This window comes from Pteronotus mesoamericanus, unplaced genomic scaffold (genome assembly GCF_021234165.1).
Source record: "Pteronotus mesoamericanus isolate MK-2021 breed Mesoamerican mustached bat unplaced genomic scaffold, CSHL_Meso_final contig_1201, whole genome shotgun sequence".
Classification (NCBI taxonomy): domain Eukaryota; kingdom Metazoa; phylum Chordata; class Mammalia; order Chiroptera; family Mormoopidae; genus Pteronotus; species Pteronotus mesoamericanus.
Window position 1 is genome coordinate 408,098 of NW_026555042.1, and position 13,242 is coordinate 421,339.

At 66.5% G+C, this 13,242-nt stretch overlaps 1 protein-coding gene across 2 annotated transcripts in view; it reads right to left on the bottom strand.

The window, feature by feature from the left end:
• The window catches only part of INPP5A (inositol polyphosphate-5-phosphatase A), a 131,023-nt gene that overhangs the window by 16,279 nt on the left and 101,502 nt on the right, over positions 1–13,242 (bottom strand). For both annotated transcript variants that reach the window (XM_054584997.1, XM_054585004.1), the window contains exon 9: positions 5,079–5,163. In XM_054584997.1, coding sequence (XP_054440972.1) covers positions 5,079–5,163 — 85 coding nt within the window. The remainder of the gene's footprint in view (positions 1–5,078; positions 5,164–13,242) is intronic.

Here is a 13,242-nt window from a genome sequence, read left to right on the forward strand (position 1 = left end):
AAGGGGCCCGGCTGGGGCAGCCGGCAGCCGCCCTAGCCCAGCAGGGCAGACTCAAGAACAGCACGGGTCTCCTCCCGAAGGCTTCCGCTGGAAACGGTTTAGGAAACGGCCTTCCCTGGCCCCTCCAGGCAGGCTCCCAACACCCGGTCTGCCAGGCCGACCAGCAGCCCCCACCACAGTGGGCTGCCCCTGCGGAGACGCGCCAGCCGGCCTTCCGGTTCGGCACCGACGGCGGGCGGGCGGACAGGGGGACGACGGGCGGTGGGGGACTTTTCTCGTTTGAAAGGAGAAAAGGTACCCAAAAGCCTGTGCCTGAAAGGCCGTCTGAAACTTATTTCGTTGCTGGCAGCCACCCACGGGGCATGGGCCGGGCCGCCGGCGCCTGCCCCACGGGCACACAGAACGCCTGTGTTTTCTCTGGGGATCGAAGGGTCCATGGTGGCTGAGGCTGCCCGCCTGCTGCATGAAGGACAAGGTCCCCGCGGGCCCTCTCAGTCTTGGGTGGCTGGCGAGGCGTGCCACTGGCCTGAGTCCACCGGGGGCCACGGCCGGCGCTTGCCGCGGGCCAGCACCTCGGCCACCGCGTCGCAAGCGGGGCGCATAGTGGGCCCCGCTCAGCCCAGAAGCTCAGCCTGGCCCGTCACCCCCTCAGCTGCCACTGACGCCCCCACAGGCAGACCAGGCCGGGACGGGGCGGGGACAAGGCAGGGAGGGCGCCGCCTCAGAGCTGCCCGGCAGGACCAGCCCGAGACCCAGACCCGTCCTCCGAGAAGCGGGCACGCCCAGGACACCTCTGCCCAGGTGCCGAGTCCGGCGCTGACGGCCCTGGACGGGCGCAGTCACGGGCTGCCAGCAGCGGAGGCGCCTGCCTCCTCCTCCGTGTGTTACATTGTCCACTGTTTGTCCAGAGCAACAACGCGCCACAAAGGCCCTTTCATCTCCTCTGCAGACGGCGACGCCTGCTCCCGGCCACCCGGCGCCGCGGGCGCCCCCAGTGCTCGGTGCAGAGCCAGCACGGAGCTGAGCTCTCGCTCAGGGAGCGGCACGGCTCCCTCAGGCGTGGGTCCAGCAGGTGCCGGGGCACGTGCCGCCGGCCCAGGACCAGCCCCTCGGCATGGGCACGGCCGCAGAGCGGGCGCTCTGCCCACAGAGGCCCTGCCGGGGACCTGCCACTCTCTGGCCTGGCCAGATAAGCGTGTGAGAGCGTGTGTGAGGGGCCCGGGCCCGCACAGGCAGCCAGGACAGTGGCCCGGGGAGCCGCCGCCAGGCCAGGCGGAGACACCCCTGAGCCCTGCAGCCCGTGGGCCACGCTGGCCCTTGCGAAACACCCGGAACGGGCACTGAAGGCCCCTGAGCACAGGGCTGCCCAGGACGCAGAGTCTCAGTCCTAGAGCAGCGGGGGCGGGGGAGCCACAGACGCGTTCTTTTTCTTCCTTTCCTGTAATTATGGGAATAATTATTCTGACATCAATCTACTGTCTGGAAATGCTGGCCCATGTTTACAAAGCAAACTCTCGGGAAGCAAACCCTCGAAGAAAAAACCAGCAGAGCCGTCCCAGTTAAGGACAAAATCACACCTCATTTTTGCTTAACTCTCACAGGCCCCATGTCAAGGCAGATCAAAGAGGGGCCTCTTTAGGACAGTAATTAAAATAAGTGATGTAAATTAATAATTCTGTTGTTTTAAACCAAGACTCTTTAAAAAACAAAACAAAACCCAAACCAAAAAATAGGCAAGGATGGCGTGGCTGATGCAGCTCCGCCCAGGTCCCTCCCGGTCCCCCCGGTCCCCCCGGGTCCCCCGCGGCCCTGGGAGCTCCTGGGCAGCTGCTGCTTCGGAGTTGCCCTCCCGGGACCCGCTTCGTACCAGGCCCGCCTGGCACCTGACCACACGTGTACCTGTCAGTAACTGGCAACTGGTTTTTGAAAATGGCTGCCAGCCTCCAAAACATATCCGTCACCGTCGCTGTCAAGCGGGACGGAGAGCAGGTGGGCGCTCGCTGGGCCGCGCGGAGACGGGAGAGCCTGGCACTGCTGTCACTCTCTGTCACTGCGGCCAGCTGAGCACCCCAGCTGCCAGTTGCCACTGTGCAGGCAGGAAACATACTCCCTGTGCGATCCCGCCAGCGGGGCTGATGGGGGCACGTTATTAATCAGTCCCCTGACGTGTGGCCCCTCACACGCCACATGATCACCGTGTTTAATCTATGTGTGTGTTAATTACGGCTTAGGCGGCGCCAAATGGGACCCCAGCACCTCCTCGCAGTTCTGCTCGGCGAGCTCGCCCGCATTACTTTGCATCTGAAATGCGAAGCTGCGGCCCAGGGACAGGCTCGCCTGGGCTCACCGCTCCCCCGGGGGGGCGGCCCCCCACCCCGTCACCACTAGGACAGCAGAAGGCCTCCCTGGGCCGTGGCGCTCCAGGGCCGTGCCCCGCCCCTCCTGGGGCCCCGGCGACTGTGGCCACAGCGGGACAGCCGCTGCCTTTGACTCCCTGCCACCCAGACCCAGCTCGTTGGCCCCTCTTGCCCAGGGGAGGGGCTGGGTTAGCCGCGGCCGGCACCCGGACCAGGGCAGCTGGCCCCGCCGCTCCTGGCAGGGCCAGCAAGGAACCCAGGCAGAGCCGTGGCTTCTAGCTGAGCCACAGTGTCACCTTGACCTTCCCCGGGGGAAGGTCCCCTGCCCCCGAGATGAACCAACCCCGCCGCGCCCCCACCCCGACGCCTCTGTTGGGCCTTCTCACCACGCCCAGCGCCAGCACGGGCCAGGACACGGGTGGGCCCCTGCCATGCTGCCCTAGGCGAGCTGAACACCGCTTGGGCGTGACCCCGAGCTGAGAGCACAGGCCTCCTCCAGTCCCCAGGACCCACTCTGCGGGCAGTGACGTGGGCATCTGAGGAGGGGTCACGAGAGGGGTCCCTGCTGGCCCCGCAGAGGAGAGGCAGTGCCGGGCTGGAGGCGGCGTGCCGGCGCTGAGGACTCGTGGTGCCAGACGCGGTGGCCCATGGCCCACGCCTGCGCAGGGCTGCCCTCCCTGTCCGTGTGGTCGTCTGGGGCCCTGCAGGGGTGCCATGTGGCAAGGGCTCAGGCCCCGCCCCCTGCCGGCCCAGGGACCTGCATCCCCCCAGCGCATCCCCAGCAGACGCTCCTCGTGGAGGGAGGCGGGAAGTGAAGACCTTCGGGGCCTGGGGCCCTGGGGACTCGGAGCTCCACCTGCGGCTGCGCTCCATGGGAGGAGGGCGAAGGGCGCCGGGCGCACACATGCGGGCGGCGGGCAAGCCGGCTTCGTTGTGGGCTGTGGCCCCGGAGCGGCGACCCCGCCGAGGACCCAGGCCTCCTGCTGTCGCGCCCAGGCGCCCGGCAAGGAAGGGAAAGGACTCCCAGATCGGTCGGACGAGCTGCCTCAGTGGCACCAGGCCCGCTGCCCCCACGAGCTCTTCGACGCGGGCTCTCATGGGACGGGAAGGCAGCTGGGGGACACCTCTCGCCACCCTGACACGCCGCCTGCAGGGCGGCGCCTACGGGTCGGCCGTGGTCGCCCCAGGCCCCCTTTGCTCTTCTGAGGAGACCCTGCCGCGGAGCTGGGGGCCTCCTCCAGCACAGCGGCCGCCCCGGCCCCCGGGGCTGCCCGGGACCTGCGATCTCCCAGCCAGGCAGCCTCCCCAGCCCCGCAGAGCGGCTGTCCTCGAGGGCGCTGGCCTCGGGGCCGCGCGGGGTCCCACCGGGGCAGGCCTCACCACAACAGGAGCTACTCCTGAGTTCCCGACAGAGCGCAGGGCTTCAGGGCCTTGGATGGGGCCCCTGATACCTGACTGCTTGGTTCTTCACCTTCAAAACAAGGAACGGAAGCTCAGCAGCCCCAAAGGAAGGATGCCGTGGTCCCCGGGGAGCTCGCCGGTCTACCTGCGGACGCCCCCTGCGGCTGGAGCCCTCGCCCCGCGCCCAGCAGCGGCCCCGTGATGTCAGGGGGCCGTGCTCTCTGGTGGCTGCTGGACGTTCACAGACGTACATGTGAGGCCAGCTTGGTGAGGTGCTGCCAGCTTAATTTAATTACAAAAGAAGGTTTCAATACAGCATTACTCATGTCTGTCAACCAAGAGGAGACAAGGGATGATCAAAGCCTGCCCAGCCCGTCTTTAAGAAATCATTTTCCACCAAAGGTGGAGATTAATGTCTGACGGTATTTGTAACGAGGCTGTTAATGGGAAAATAATAGCTCACAGGGGCCACCGCATGTTCACACTGTTGGTGCCACCATGGTGGCCACACGCAGACTTCGAGGTCCGCGCCAGGCGTGGGACCGAGCCCTTGGGAAGCCCACCTGGCACACGGCTGCCGGCCCCCCACCTCTGCCCGCGCAGCTGCGGGCCCCGCGTGGGCGTTCCCCTCACCGCTGCCGGAGAGCCGGCAGGCACCAGAGCTGCAGCCCGACACCGTGAGGGCCCCGTCCCGCCGTCCCCACGCCCCTGCCGTGGGTGACGTCTGGGAGACGCCGGCCGTGCACCTGGGCCGCTGGCCTTGCTTCCCAGCCAGGGAGGGGACACTCCCAGGTCACGCGGCTGGGACGCAGCAGGGCCACACCGAGCCCAGCCTGCCGACCGCACCGCCACGCGCTAGCCGCTGGACGAGGGCTCCCGTCTGCAGCGTTCCTCGGCGGGGCACCCTGCCGGGCCCGTGGGGGTCCCGCCCCGGCCCTGTGGGTGTGTCCGGGGGCACACATGGCCTCTGAGTCCCCGAAGCCGGAGTGACGGTTTACCCCGGGAAGCAGCCCCGAGTGGGGTAGCCGAGCGACGGGGAGGGAGGGCGGAGGACGCTGCCGAGGGCAGCCCTCGGGGGCTCCTGCCCCGTCGTGGCAGCGACGGCCGGGCTGCCGGAAGGGCAGCGCCCGGGGCGCAGCGGCAGCCTGCCCCCGACTCCCAGGACGGCCCCCGGCCGACGGGAAGGCGTTTCTCTATCGGGAGCTTTAGCCACGAATGGGACTGGTGGGACTGACGACACTGAACAGGCCCGGAAAGGACAACGCGTGCCCGCCCCCCCCACCCCACTAAACACGCGTGGGCCGCAGACGGGGCGCCTACCTCCACCACGGACTTGGAATCCAGTCGGAAGTTGAAGTCGCCAAAGACAAAGTAGGACACTTTCTCGAATCGCTGGTCGATGATCCTGGGAGGAGAGGAGACAGTCACACGGTGCGTGCGTGCATGTGTGCATGCGTGCGTGCGTGCCGGCCGCCGCGGCCAGGCGTCAGCGCCCCGCTCCGCCTCCCGCCATACGTTTTCTGCCGTCCCCCGTGGAAGGCAGACACCCACCCCAACACTTAGCACAATGAGCACAGCCGCATGTGTCCCCTCGCAGCACAGGGCTCCCTCCCACACACGCGTGTGCCGCCAACACATCCTCATCAACTGGGCCAGGGCGGTGCCGAAACCCTGGGTGGCACAGCAGCCTGCGCTGGGGAACGGAGGCTCGCACCGGGTGCGCGGGCCTCGGGGGCTGCCGGGACCGGGCGTGGCGGCGCCTATGGGGCCTGGGGCAGACCCGGCCCGAGGCCCTGCCTGCTTCCAGCAAGACCCGGCGCCGATTCACCCCTCTCACTGTGGGTGACATCGTGAGCCCTAAGTGCCCCCACGGAGCCACAGGCAGGGCACAGCCGGAGCTGGGCACCCGGACCCTTCTAGAAGGTCTGTTCAGGAAGACCTAGTGCCGAAACCCCCTAAACCTGCCCGCAGCCCTGGATGCAGCTGAGCTCCCACATCAAAGCTTTCTGTTCTCGGAGGCCGGCGCCACAGTGCTGGCTCCTGTGCCACGCGCAGTGAGCCCTCGCGGGGCTACAGAGGGCTGGGCTGGCAGCCTCGAGGGAGCGGGTGGGCGAGACGGCCCCCAGTGGCCCTGGCCGCCTTCGCCTGCCCGTGGACGGTCCCTCCAGGGGGGCAGGGGCGCCTGGACTTGCTCTGAAAGTGTTTACGCGTCCTCTGCTCTTGGACGTTTCCAAGTCAGAGGTAATGGCAACGTCGCCTCTCCGAGCCCGGCTTGTACACACTTCCCTCCATGTGTCAGACCTGTCAGGGCATGTCCATGACGGGCTCTCCACAGAAACGCGCCCGCGGCAAGCGTGGCCTCAGCCTCGGCCCTCGGACGCGGAAGCCGAGAACTCGCTCCCAGAGCGCGCCCTGCCGCCATCGCGTGGTGGCGGCTGCCCTGGGGGCCGCCGAAGCGCTAGCTGCTCCTGGTCCCAGAGCAGCAGGAGAGCCCCTGCCAACAAGTCGCCGGCCGGACCACGTCGGCTGTGCAGGAGGAGAGGCAAGCCGGGGCCGCGCGTGCCAGGCCGCGGCCCAGGGCGGTCTCACCGATCCGCTTGCAGGGCGGAGCTGCGGGCGGCAAAGCCAGGGAGGACGCCTGCGCCAGAGTCGCTCGGAAGCGTCTAGTCATTCACCGGGACCCTGACCCAACCAGCCCACCTGAGGCCGGTCCGGGCGGCCTGCAGGGTCCGGGCAGGACAGGCTGCGTGACGCCGGCTCGGCCTTTTCTGACTCACTTCGTCAGCCTGAGAAACAAGGACTGAGCGGCAGGCGGGCCGGGCTCCCAGGCGCCGCCAGGCGGCCGCAGCGGATGGCTCAGCCACGCGGGCCAGGAAGGCGGACTGGCTGTGCTCTGCGCGACATGTCCGATCTGAGGGAGACGCCGTTTCTGTTTTAACCCACGTGACTGCCAGGAGGCAGCCTGCCCTCCCGTGTGCCCGTCAGAACCTGCGTCTCCCCTGCTCCTGCCTGGGTGGGCCCCTGTTCTCTTCCCGGACCCTCATCTTGTCCACTTTAACTCCAGCGTTTCCCTGGTGAGCGGTGAGGCCGCGCTCCGTCTTCTGCGGGCCTTTCGCGCCACGTGCGCAGAAGCTGTAGTTTGCCTGCAACGGACAGCTGGCTCCCCAGGCCTCCCTGCCCAGGCTGTGCACTGCGCCCCCGCCGCCGGTCTCTGTGGCGGGAAGCGGGGGTCCGAGGGCGCCGACTGCTCGGTGGCCGATGAACTGCGCCACCCAGTGAATGCCGACGTTCTTCCCGCAGAGCTCGCAATGCACAGAACTCCTCGGACGGCTTGGGTCTTTTAGAGGCTCCCTGTTCTCGCCGGTGGACCATTACCTACCCTGGACACTCTAGTTAATCTGACTTTGCAGGGCACCCCTCCTGTCAGGGACCCTTAAAAACCACCTCGGCTGTTGGCCCACTTCCATCGCATATTAGCTGCTCTCCGTCTGTCTGAATTCCGTGAAGAGCCTCGTCTTCCTTTTTAATAAAGAGTTTGAAGTAATGCTTAATGTTTCCATTAACTGGAAAAGAAAGAACACACTTTCACAGAGTGTTGCTAACGGTGCGCGTGACCAGCAGCTTCACTGGCTTCTTTTGAAGTTAAGTCTTTCTGAGGAGCAGACACGGCTCAGGGATGAAGACGTGGGTGGTGCGGCCTCCCTCGGCCCCGGCCCTGCCCTGCCCCGCCCCTGCCAGCGCCCGCAGGACAAGGAGAGTCACCCACGGGAGGCAGGCGCGGGCTCGCTCACCGGCCATGCCTCACAGGCTCCCGTGTCCATCCTCTGCCGGCACGGCCTCAGCTCTCTGCACTCCCTCCGGACGCAGCCCTGCCCCGACGCCCCGCCCGTCCGCGCTGCCCCGGGTCCGAGGGCCGGGCAAATCCATTCCGCTCCGCGATGGCTGCCTCGTGCCTCGGCAGCACGGCAGGGACCGAGGGGCCAGGGCCACGTGGGCTCCATGCCCCGGGCAGGAGGCCCTTGGTGGACACGCTTCCTCTTCTTGCTTTGCCGCTGCCCCACCACAGCGCCTGCTGGCTGCCCCGCACTGGCCTGCTTGGCCTCCGCTGGCAAGGCTGCAGGAGCAAGGCTCGGGGGTAGGGACGGTCAGGGTGTCCCCGGGGGTCAGAGAGCGCTAGCCCTCGATACTTCCAGAGACGCCTCTGCCACGCAGCGTCGATGCCCATGCTGTCGCTGGGGAGCAGGGACGGAGGGTGTGGCGAGGGCCTTAGCACAGCACCTGGGGCCAGGGCTGGGGCAGCCTGCGAGGGCGGCTGCCGCCGGCGGTCCCGCGGCCTCGTCCCCCAGCGCCCGTCTCCTGGCTGGCACACGCGCCCTCTCTCCCCTGGAGGGGCTGCCCCGCGGCCTGGCTCGGCTGCGGGGGTGGCCGTCCCGCCCCTGCAGAGGCTCTGCGCCAACACGTCCTCACGGCTCCTCTTGACGACTGGCTGGCCCTGCTCACTGCACAGCACAGGGCCTGCGCGCCGGGCGGGTCCGGAGAAGGCGGCACAGGTCCCAACCGCCTGGCTGCGGCGGCCCCCGGTTGCCAGCACTGCTGCGTCTCGTGGTGCCACGGCCTCTGAGGCTGAGCCAACGCACATATGGCCATGGCAGGGCGTGGTGCTGCCCGTAGCCCACACGGCTGTAAGAGCATGTCACGCAGGGTCGTTCCCCCAGACACTCTTCTCTGGCCCGCGAGCCCATGGTGACGGGTGCAAGGGGCAGGGTTGCGTGCAAAGCAGGGAGCTGATGCGTGTCCGTTAATCTTAACTGGTTCCTGAGCCAACACACTTCCAGTAAACCTGAGCTCTAAGGAATTCGCCGTACTGGGTGGGACAGCGGAGAATCACTCGCGTCCCAGGAAAGGGATGCGCGCAAAACCCTGGCGGCCACATGGAGGCTACTGGACAGCGGTGCGGAACGAGGGCGTCACGGCCCTGCCCGGAGAGAGGCCCGCAGGACAGCACAGCCCGGGGTGCACTCACCGGACACCAGGCGACCTCCCGCCCCACGACGCGCTGCTGCTCCGGGGCAGGAGCTGGAGCTGGGCCCCGGCTGATTAAATGGCGCAAGCGTCCCCTTCACTGAGGTCGCCCCCGCTGACGGAGAGGGGTCGGGGACGACAGAGCTGGGAGCAGCGGACCCCCTACTTGCCTGTGAATTAGGAAGCCAACACCTTTTTGGCTCATTAGGCGGTAGAGCCCATTTTGAGGTAAACTCCTTTCCTAAGAGCTAACGAATTTCAAACTTAATATCTGACAACAAACTTGAAAAACCTCTGAGTGTTCAGAGAGCGGACATGCCGCCTCCTTCCCAGGGCCCGCGCGCCCCGCCCGCAGGGGCGCAGGGCGGTGGCTGAGGGGCTCACCGGCCCGTCTGGAACCTTGTCACGCTGTCATTAGAAACCCAAGCTCTATCATCTGCCTGGGCTCCGCGCTCCGTGAGGTAATGGCCTGCGCCCATCAATAACAAGCGGGGTCTGAGAGGTGGTGGCTGGCGGGGGAGGGGCCGCCTCAGCCAGGCAATCGCCTGAGTGCCGGCCCGCGGCCTCACTTTTAATTTCAACAGAGTGCCATTTGGACCAGGAGAAAAAAAGCGTTGTTTTAAAATTAATTACCTTGTCAGGAGCTATTATGATTAAAAAGTAGGTCCACATCAATATCATGTGCCTAATTCAAAAAGGGAATTACAAGAACAGCCATAAAAATCAATTTTTGGGCCTTGAAAACGGAGTGTCTTTCTGTTTTGACGGGTGATTCCATCATGGGACAAACCGCAGTGACACTGCCAGCGTTGCCGAGGCCCCGCCCAGTGAGCGCAGAGACCTCCAGGAAGGGGACAGCCTCCCCCAGGGGTCTAGCTTACAGGCCCAGCAAGAACGGCGGCTCCCGCCCTTGCCTTGGGCGGCGGGGCGGCGCCTCCTCTTTCTGTCCACGCCCCTTTTCCTACCGGACAGCGTGGCGTTGACGTGTAATTAGGAACCGGTGAACGCTGGATTTTGTTTCTCAGATCTGGTGGAGACCACGACCTCTGTCTAACAATTTTTATCAGCAAAAACACCAACAACATAAACTAGTAAAACGAGGCAGACTGTTTCAGAGTTCCTAAAAGTCTGCCCGAAGCGTAAACGTCTCATTGAGCCGGCCATAAATAAACTGACCGCCCTCTCTTGCCATCCTGGGAAGGGCGGGCTGATTTCGTGCTGGCCGACACCGCCCAGGCTCTGGCCCGGCGGGGCTGCAGTGCCTGTGGACGGTCTGTCCTGATGCTGGCCGGCAGGAGGGGGCCTGCGGAAGGCAGTCTGTCCTGAGACAGGGACAAGGACCGCGGGCCACGTGTGAAGGCAAGAAGGACAAACCTAATGACAGACCCGCCCCAGCGTCAGTGCCAGCATGCCGTGCCCGAACGTCCCCGTGCTGGCCCTGCTGGGAGGCAGGTGCAGGCCCGACCACCTGTGCCAGGGGCCCCTGTGCCAGCCCGTTGACCGGGCAGCAGAGCACCCTCGGGGCCGACCCGCCGAGGCCCCAGCACACGCTCCCCCCGGCGGGGCTGGCTGAGCGGCGTCCACCGTGTGCCCAGGCCCCCAGTCGCAGGCGACACCTGGCCTCCTGGGAGTCACAGCGCCTCCCTCGGGCACAGCACAGCCTCGGAGGGGCCACGCCGAGACTCAGGCCGGAGGTGTCCCACCACTGAGGCCTTGCTCGCCAGAACCCTTGCTTCCCCCCACCACCCAGCGTCCCTCGCGAACCGCTCACGCCCCCGAATGGCTGCCCGCTGTCCTGGCTGCTCGAGGCTCGGGCCCTGCTTTGTGCTGCACTGCCCCCCCGAGCCCCTGGCCGAGGCTGCCCCCACGTGCCTGTGCTGGAGAGGGGCCTCTATTCGGGGGGGTGCCCATTGGGTGGGTCACGGAGGGGCCCCTGATCCGACAGAAGCAAGGGCCCTGGATCAGAGACACCAGAGGCTCCGCAGTGCCCGGGAGGACACAGTGGGAAGGGGCCACCAGCAGGCTTGGACGGGCCGTCCCTGGCCTTGGGCGCCTGGCCGGCAGAGCTGCGAGGAACGGCTGTCCCTCCGTGTGGCAGCTGAGCACGGTCAGGCTGCTCCCGGCTCTGGCGGGGCCTCGCTGACCCGGCGCTGGCCCGGCTCTGGCCATGACGGCCCCGGCCCGCGCGACGGCCGCTAGGGGTGGGGGAGCCAGGGCCCAGCAGGTTTCAGGGCCCAGGCGCCACGGTGGTGTTTCTCAGCCGCTGGTGTTTCACTGCCGACCGTCTAACACCACGCCCCTGTGACCGCCGTCCCCGCAAGAACCTTCTCTGGCGAGCGGCCGCGGGAGATGCCGGGGTGCCCCTGGCTGGGGCCCTGCTGAGCTGCCATCAGCAGCCTCATGTCCATCCGTCCTTTAAATAGCACCACGACATTAAATGTGCTTTCCCACTCTGAGCCCCGTGCCTCAGACGCTCAGCCGCCACCCCAGGCCCGGCAGCCGGCACAGAAGGCCCTGAAGCGCCTCAGCTGCTTAGGGCCTCCGCGTTCAGTGCTGAGACGCAGCCCGACCGCGCAAGCGAGCCCTCGCACCTCCAGCGCCAGCCGACACAGGAGCCGGTGCTCCCCGTCACAGGTTCTTGAATGCCGACCACCCACGTGCCCTGCCTGGCACAGGTGTGCGGGCCATGGGAGCACAGGACGGCCGCCATGGTGCCGGGCAGCAGGCAGAGCCAGCAACCAGCAGCCAGCAGCACTGGCCCCGACACTGTGGGGAACGTTAGCAGCGCCCCGCGGACGGCCTAAAGCAGGGCCCGCGGAGGGCGGCGCAGCAGCAGGGCCGGGCCGAGCCGGGGACACCGTGGAGCTGGCGCTCAGCGTGATGCAGGGGGACGCGTGTTGCGGCATCTCTGGCACTGAAGACAAAGCACGCACACAGAGCCCGTGCGTCTGCTCAGGACAGCAAGCCCCAAGAGCGGTCCCCGGGCCCAGGGATGGCAGGCACGTCGAGGCGGGGAGGGGCGGGCAGGACAAGGGCTCACGACAGAGACCACAGGGGCGTCATGGCATCCACACTTCACTTCCCAGCAGAGGACCCCGAGACAGGCGGAGCGCCGTAACCCGGGCAGAGCCGAGCGGAGGCGCGTGGCCATCACCGCACCTTCTCCACCTCCTGGACGTGCGGGCGAGCTCTCAGCGGAGGGCCCGGCACAGGTGCCCTCAGCCCTGAGGTGCGAGGGACAACGAGCTCACTGCTGGAGCTGCAGCCGGACTCCACAGGTCCTAATGGGGCGCGATCCTGCCCGACCCCCTGCAAATGCGGGCGTGGGGGCGGGGGGCGCGAGCCTGTGCAGCCTGGGCTCCAAACAGACGTGACGCCAGACGCCCGGGCTTTGGGCTGAGGGCCCCGAGCGGACGGCCCAGGACGCAGGAGGCGGGAGAGCACCCAGGCCGGTCTGCAGAGCCGGCCCTGCCTGGGGACCGGCCGCCTTTCTTCTGCTCGCAAGCGGCCGCGAGCTCTGGGAACGGCCTGGAGAGGCACATTCGGGTCGCGGGCCTTTGAGCAGGCTGACAGCTGACGGATGACCGGCCCGGCATGACAAAGGGGCCGCGGGCAGCCTGTGGGCGGCCGCCATCACACCGCCGCTCCCTGGGAAACTAATTGCCCTGGATTGTTCGCCGCACCATTATTTTTCTGGCCATCATCTCCTCTGAATGCCCGAAATGAGCATGAAACAACTCTTTTGACTGGACATAAAAGTTAAATGTCCCAATGTTGATCAAATTAACTTCAGCGCTGTGACAATGGACTGTATTTGTGAGAAAATAATGGGGGGACAAAGGGGCGCTTTGTGCCAAGATTTCACAGTTGTAATGTAAAAATGTTTCTGTTGAACTAGGCCAGGCCACATCTCAAAGGGGAGACAGAAGAGCCCTGTCACTTGTGGAAGAAACCTCATTTCACGGCCCTCCACTCCCGGAGGTGTGAGGGAGCCTCGGCCCCAGGAAGGACACCGCGCCGGGGCCCCTGCCGCCAGTTTGGTTCCCCGAGTGCTCCCGCCAGCTCGGCCGTGTGTCTGGGACACGCCCACAGGTCCCCACCTCCGGCGTCGAGGTGCCGGGCTCTGCGCGGAGGCCCTCCCAGTGTCCCCGGGCCCACCCACAGAGGCCCCACCACCCCGGGGCCGTGTGCCCCGAGCGTCACTGCGCGGTTTGTCTTCTTTTTAAAAGTTTTACAAGAGATTAAAACTAAAAAATTCAAAAATTAAATTGCACACAAAAACATAAACGTTATTTGTAGTAAACCCCCCAGAGGAGTCCCCCCGCTGCTCTTTATCCCTGAAAACCCGTCTTCCGTGTCTCCAGCATCAGGAAGCCCCCCCCCCCGCGCCTCCCCCTCGTGCCCAGCCTGGGGGAGGGGCGCTGTGGCCACGCCTGCGCACGAGGCCGGGGGCCCAGGGCTG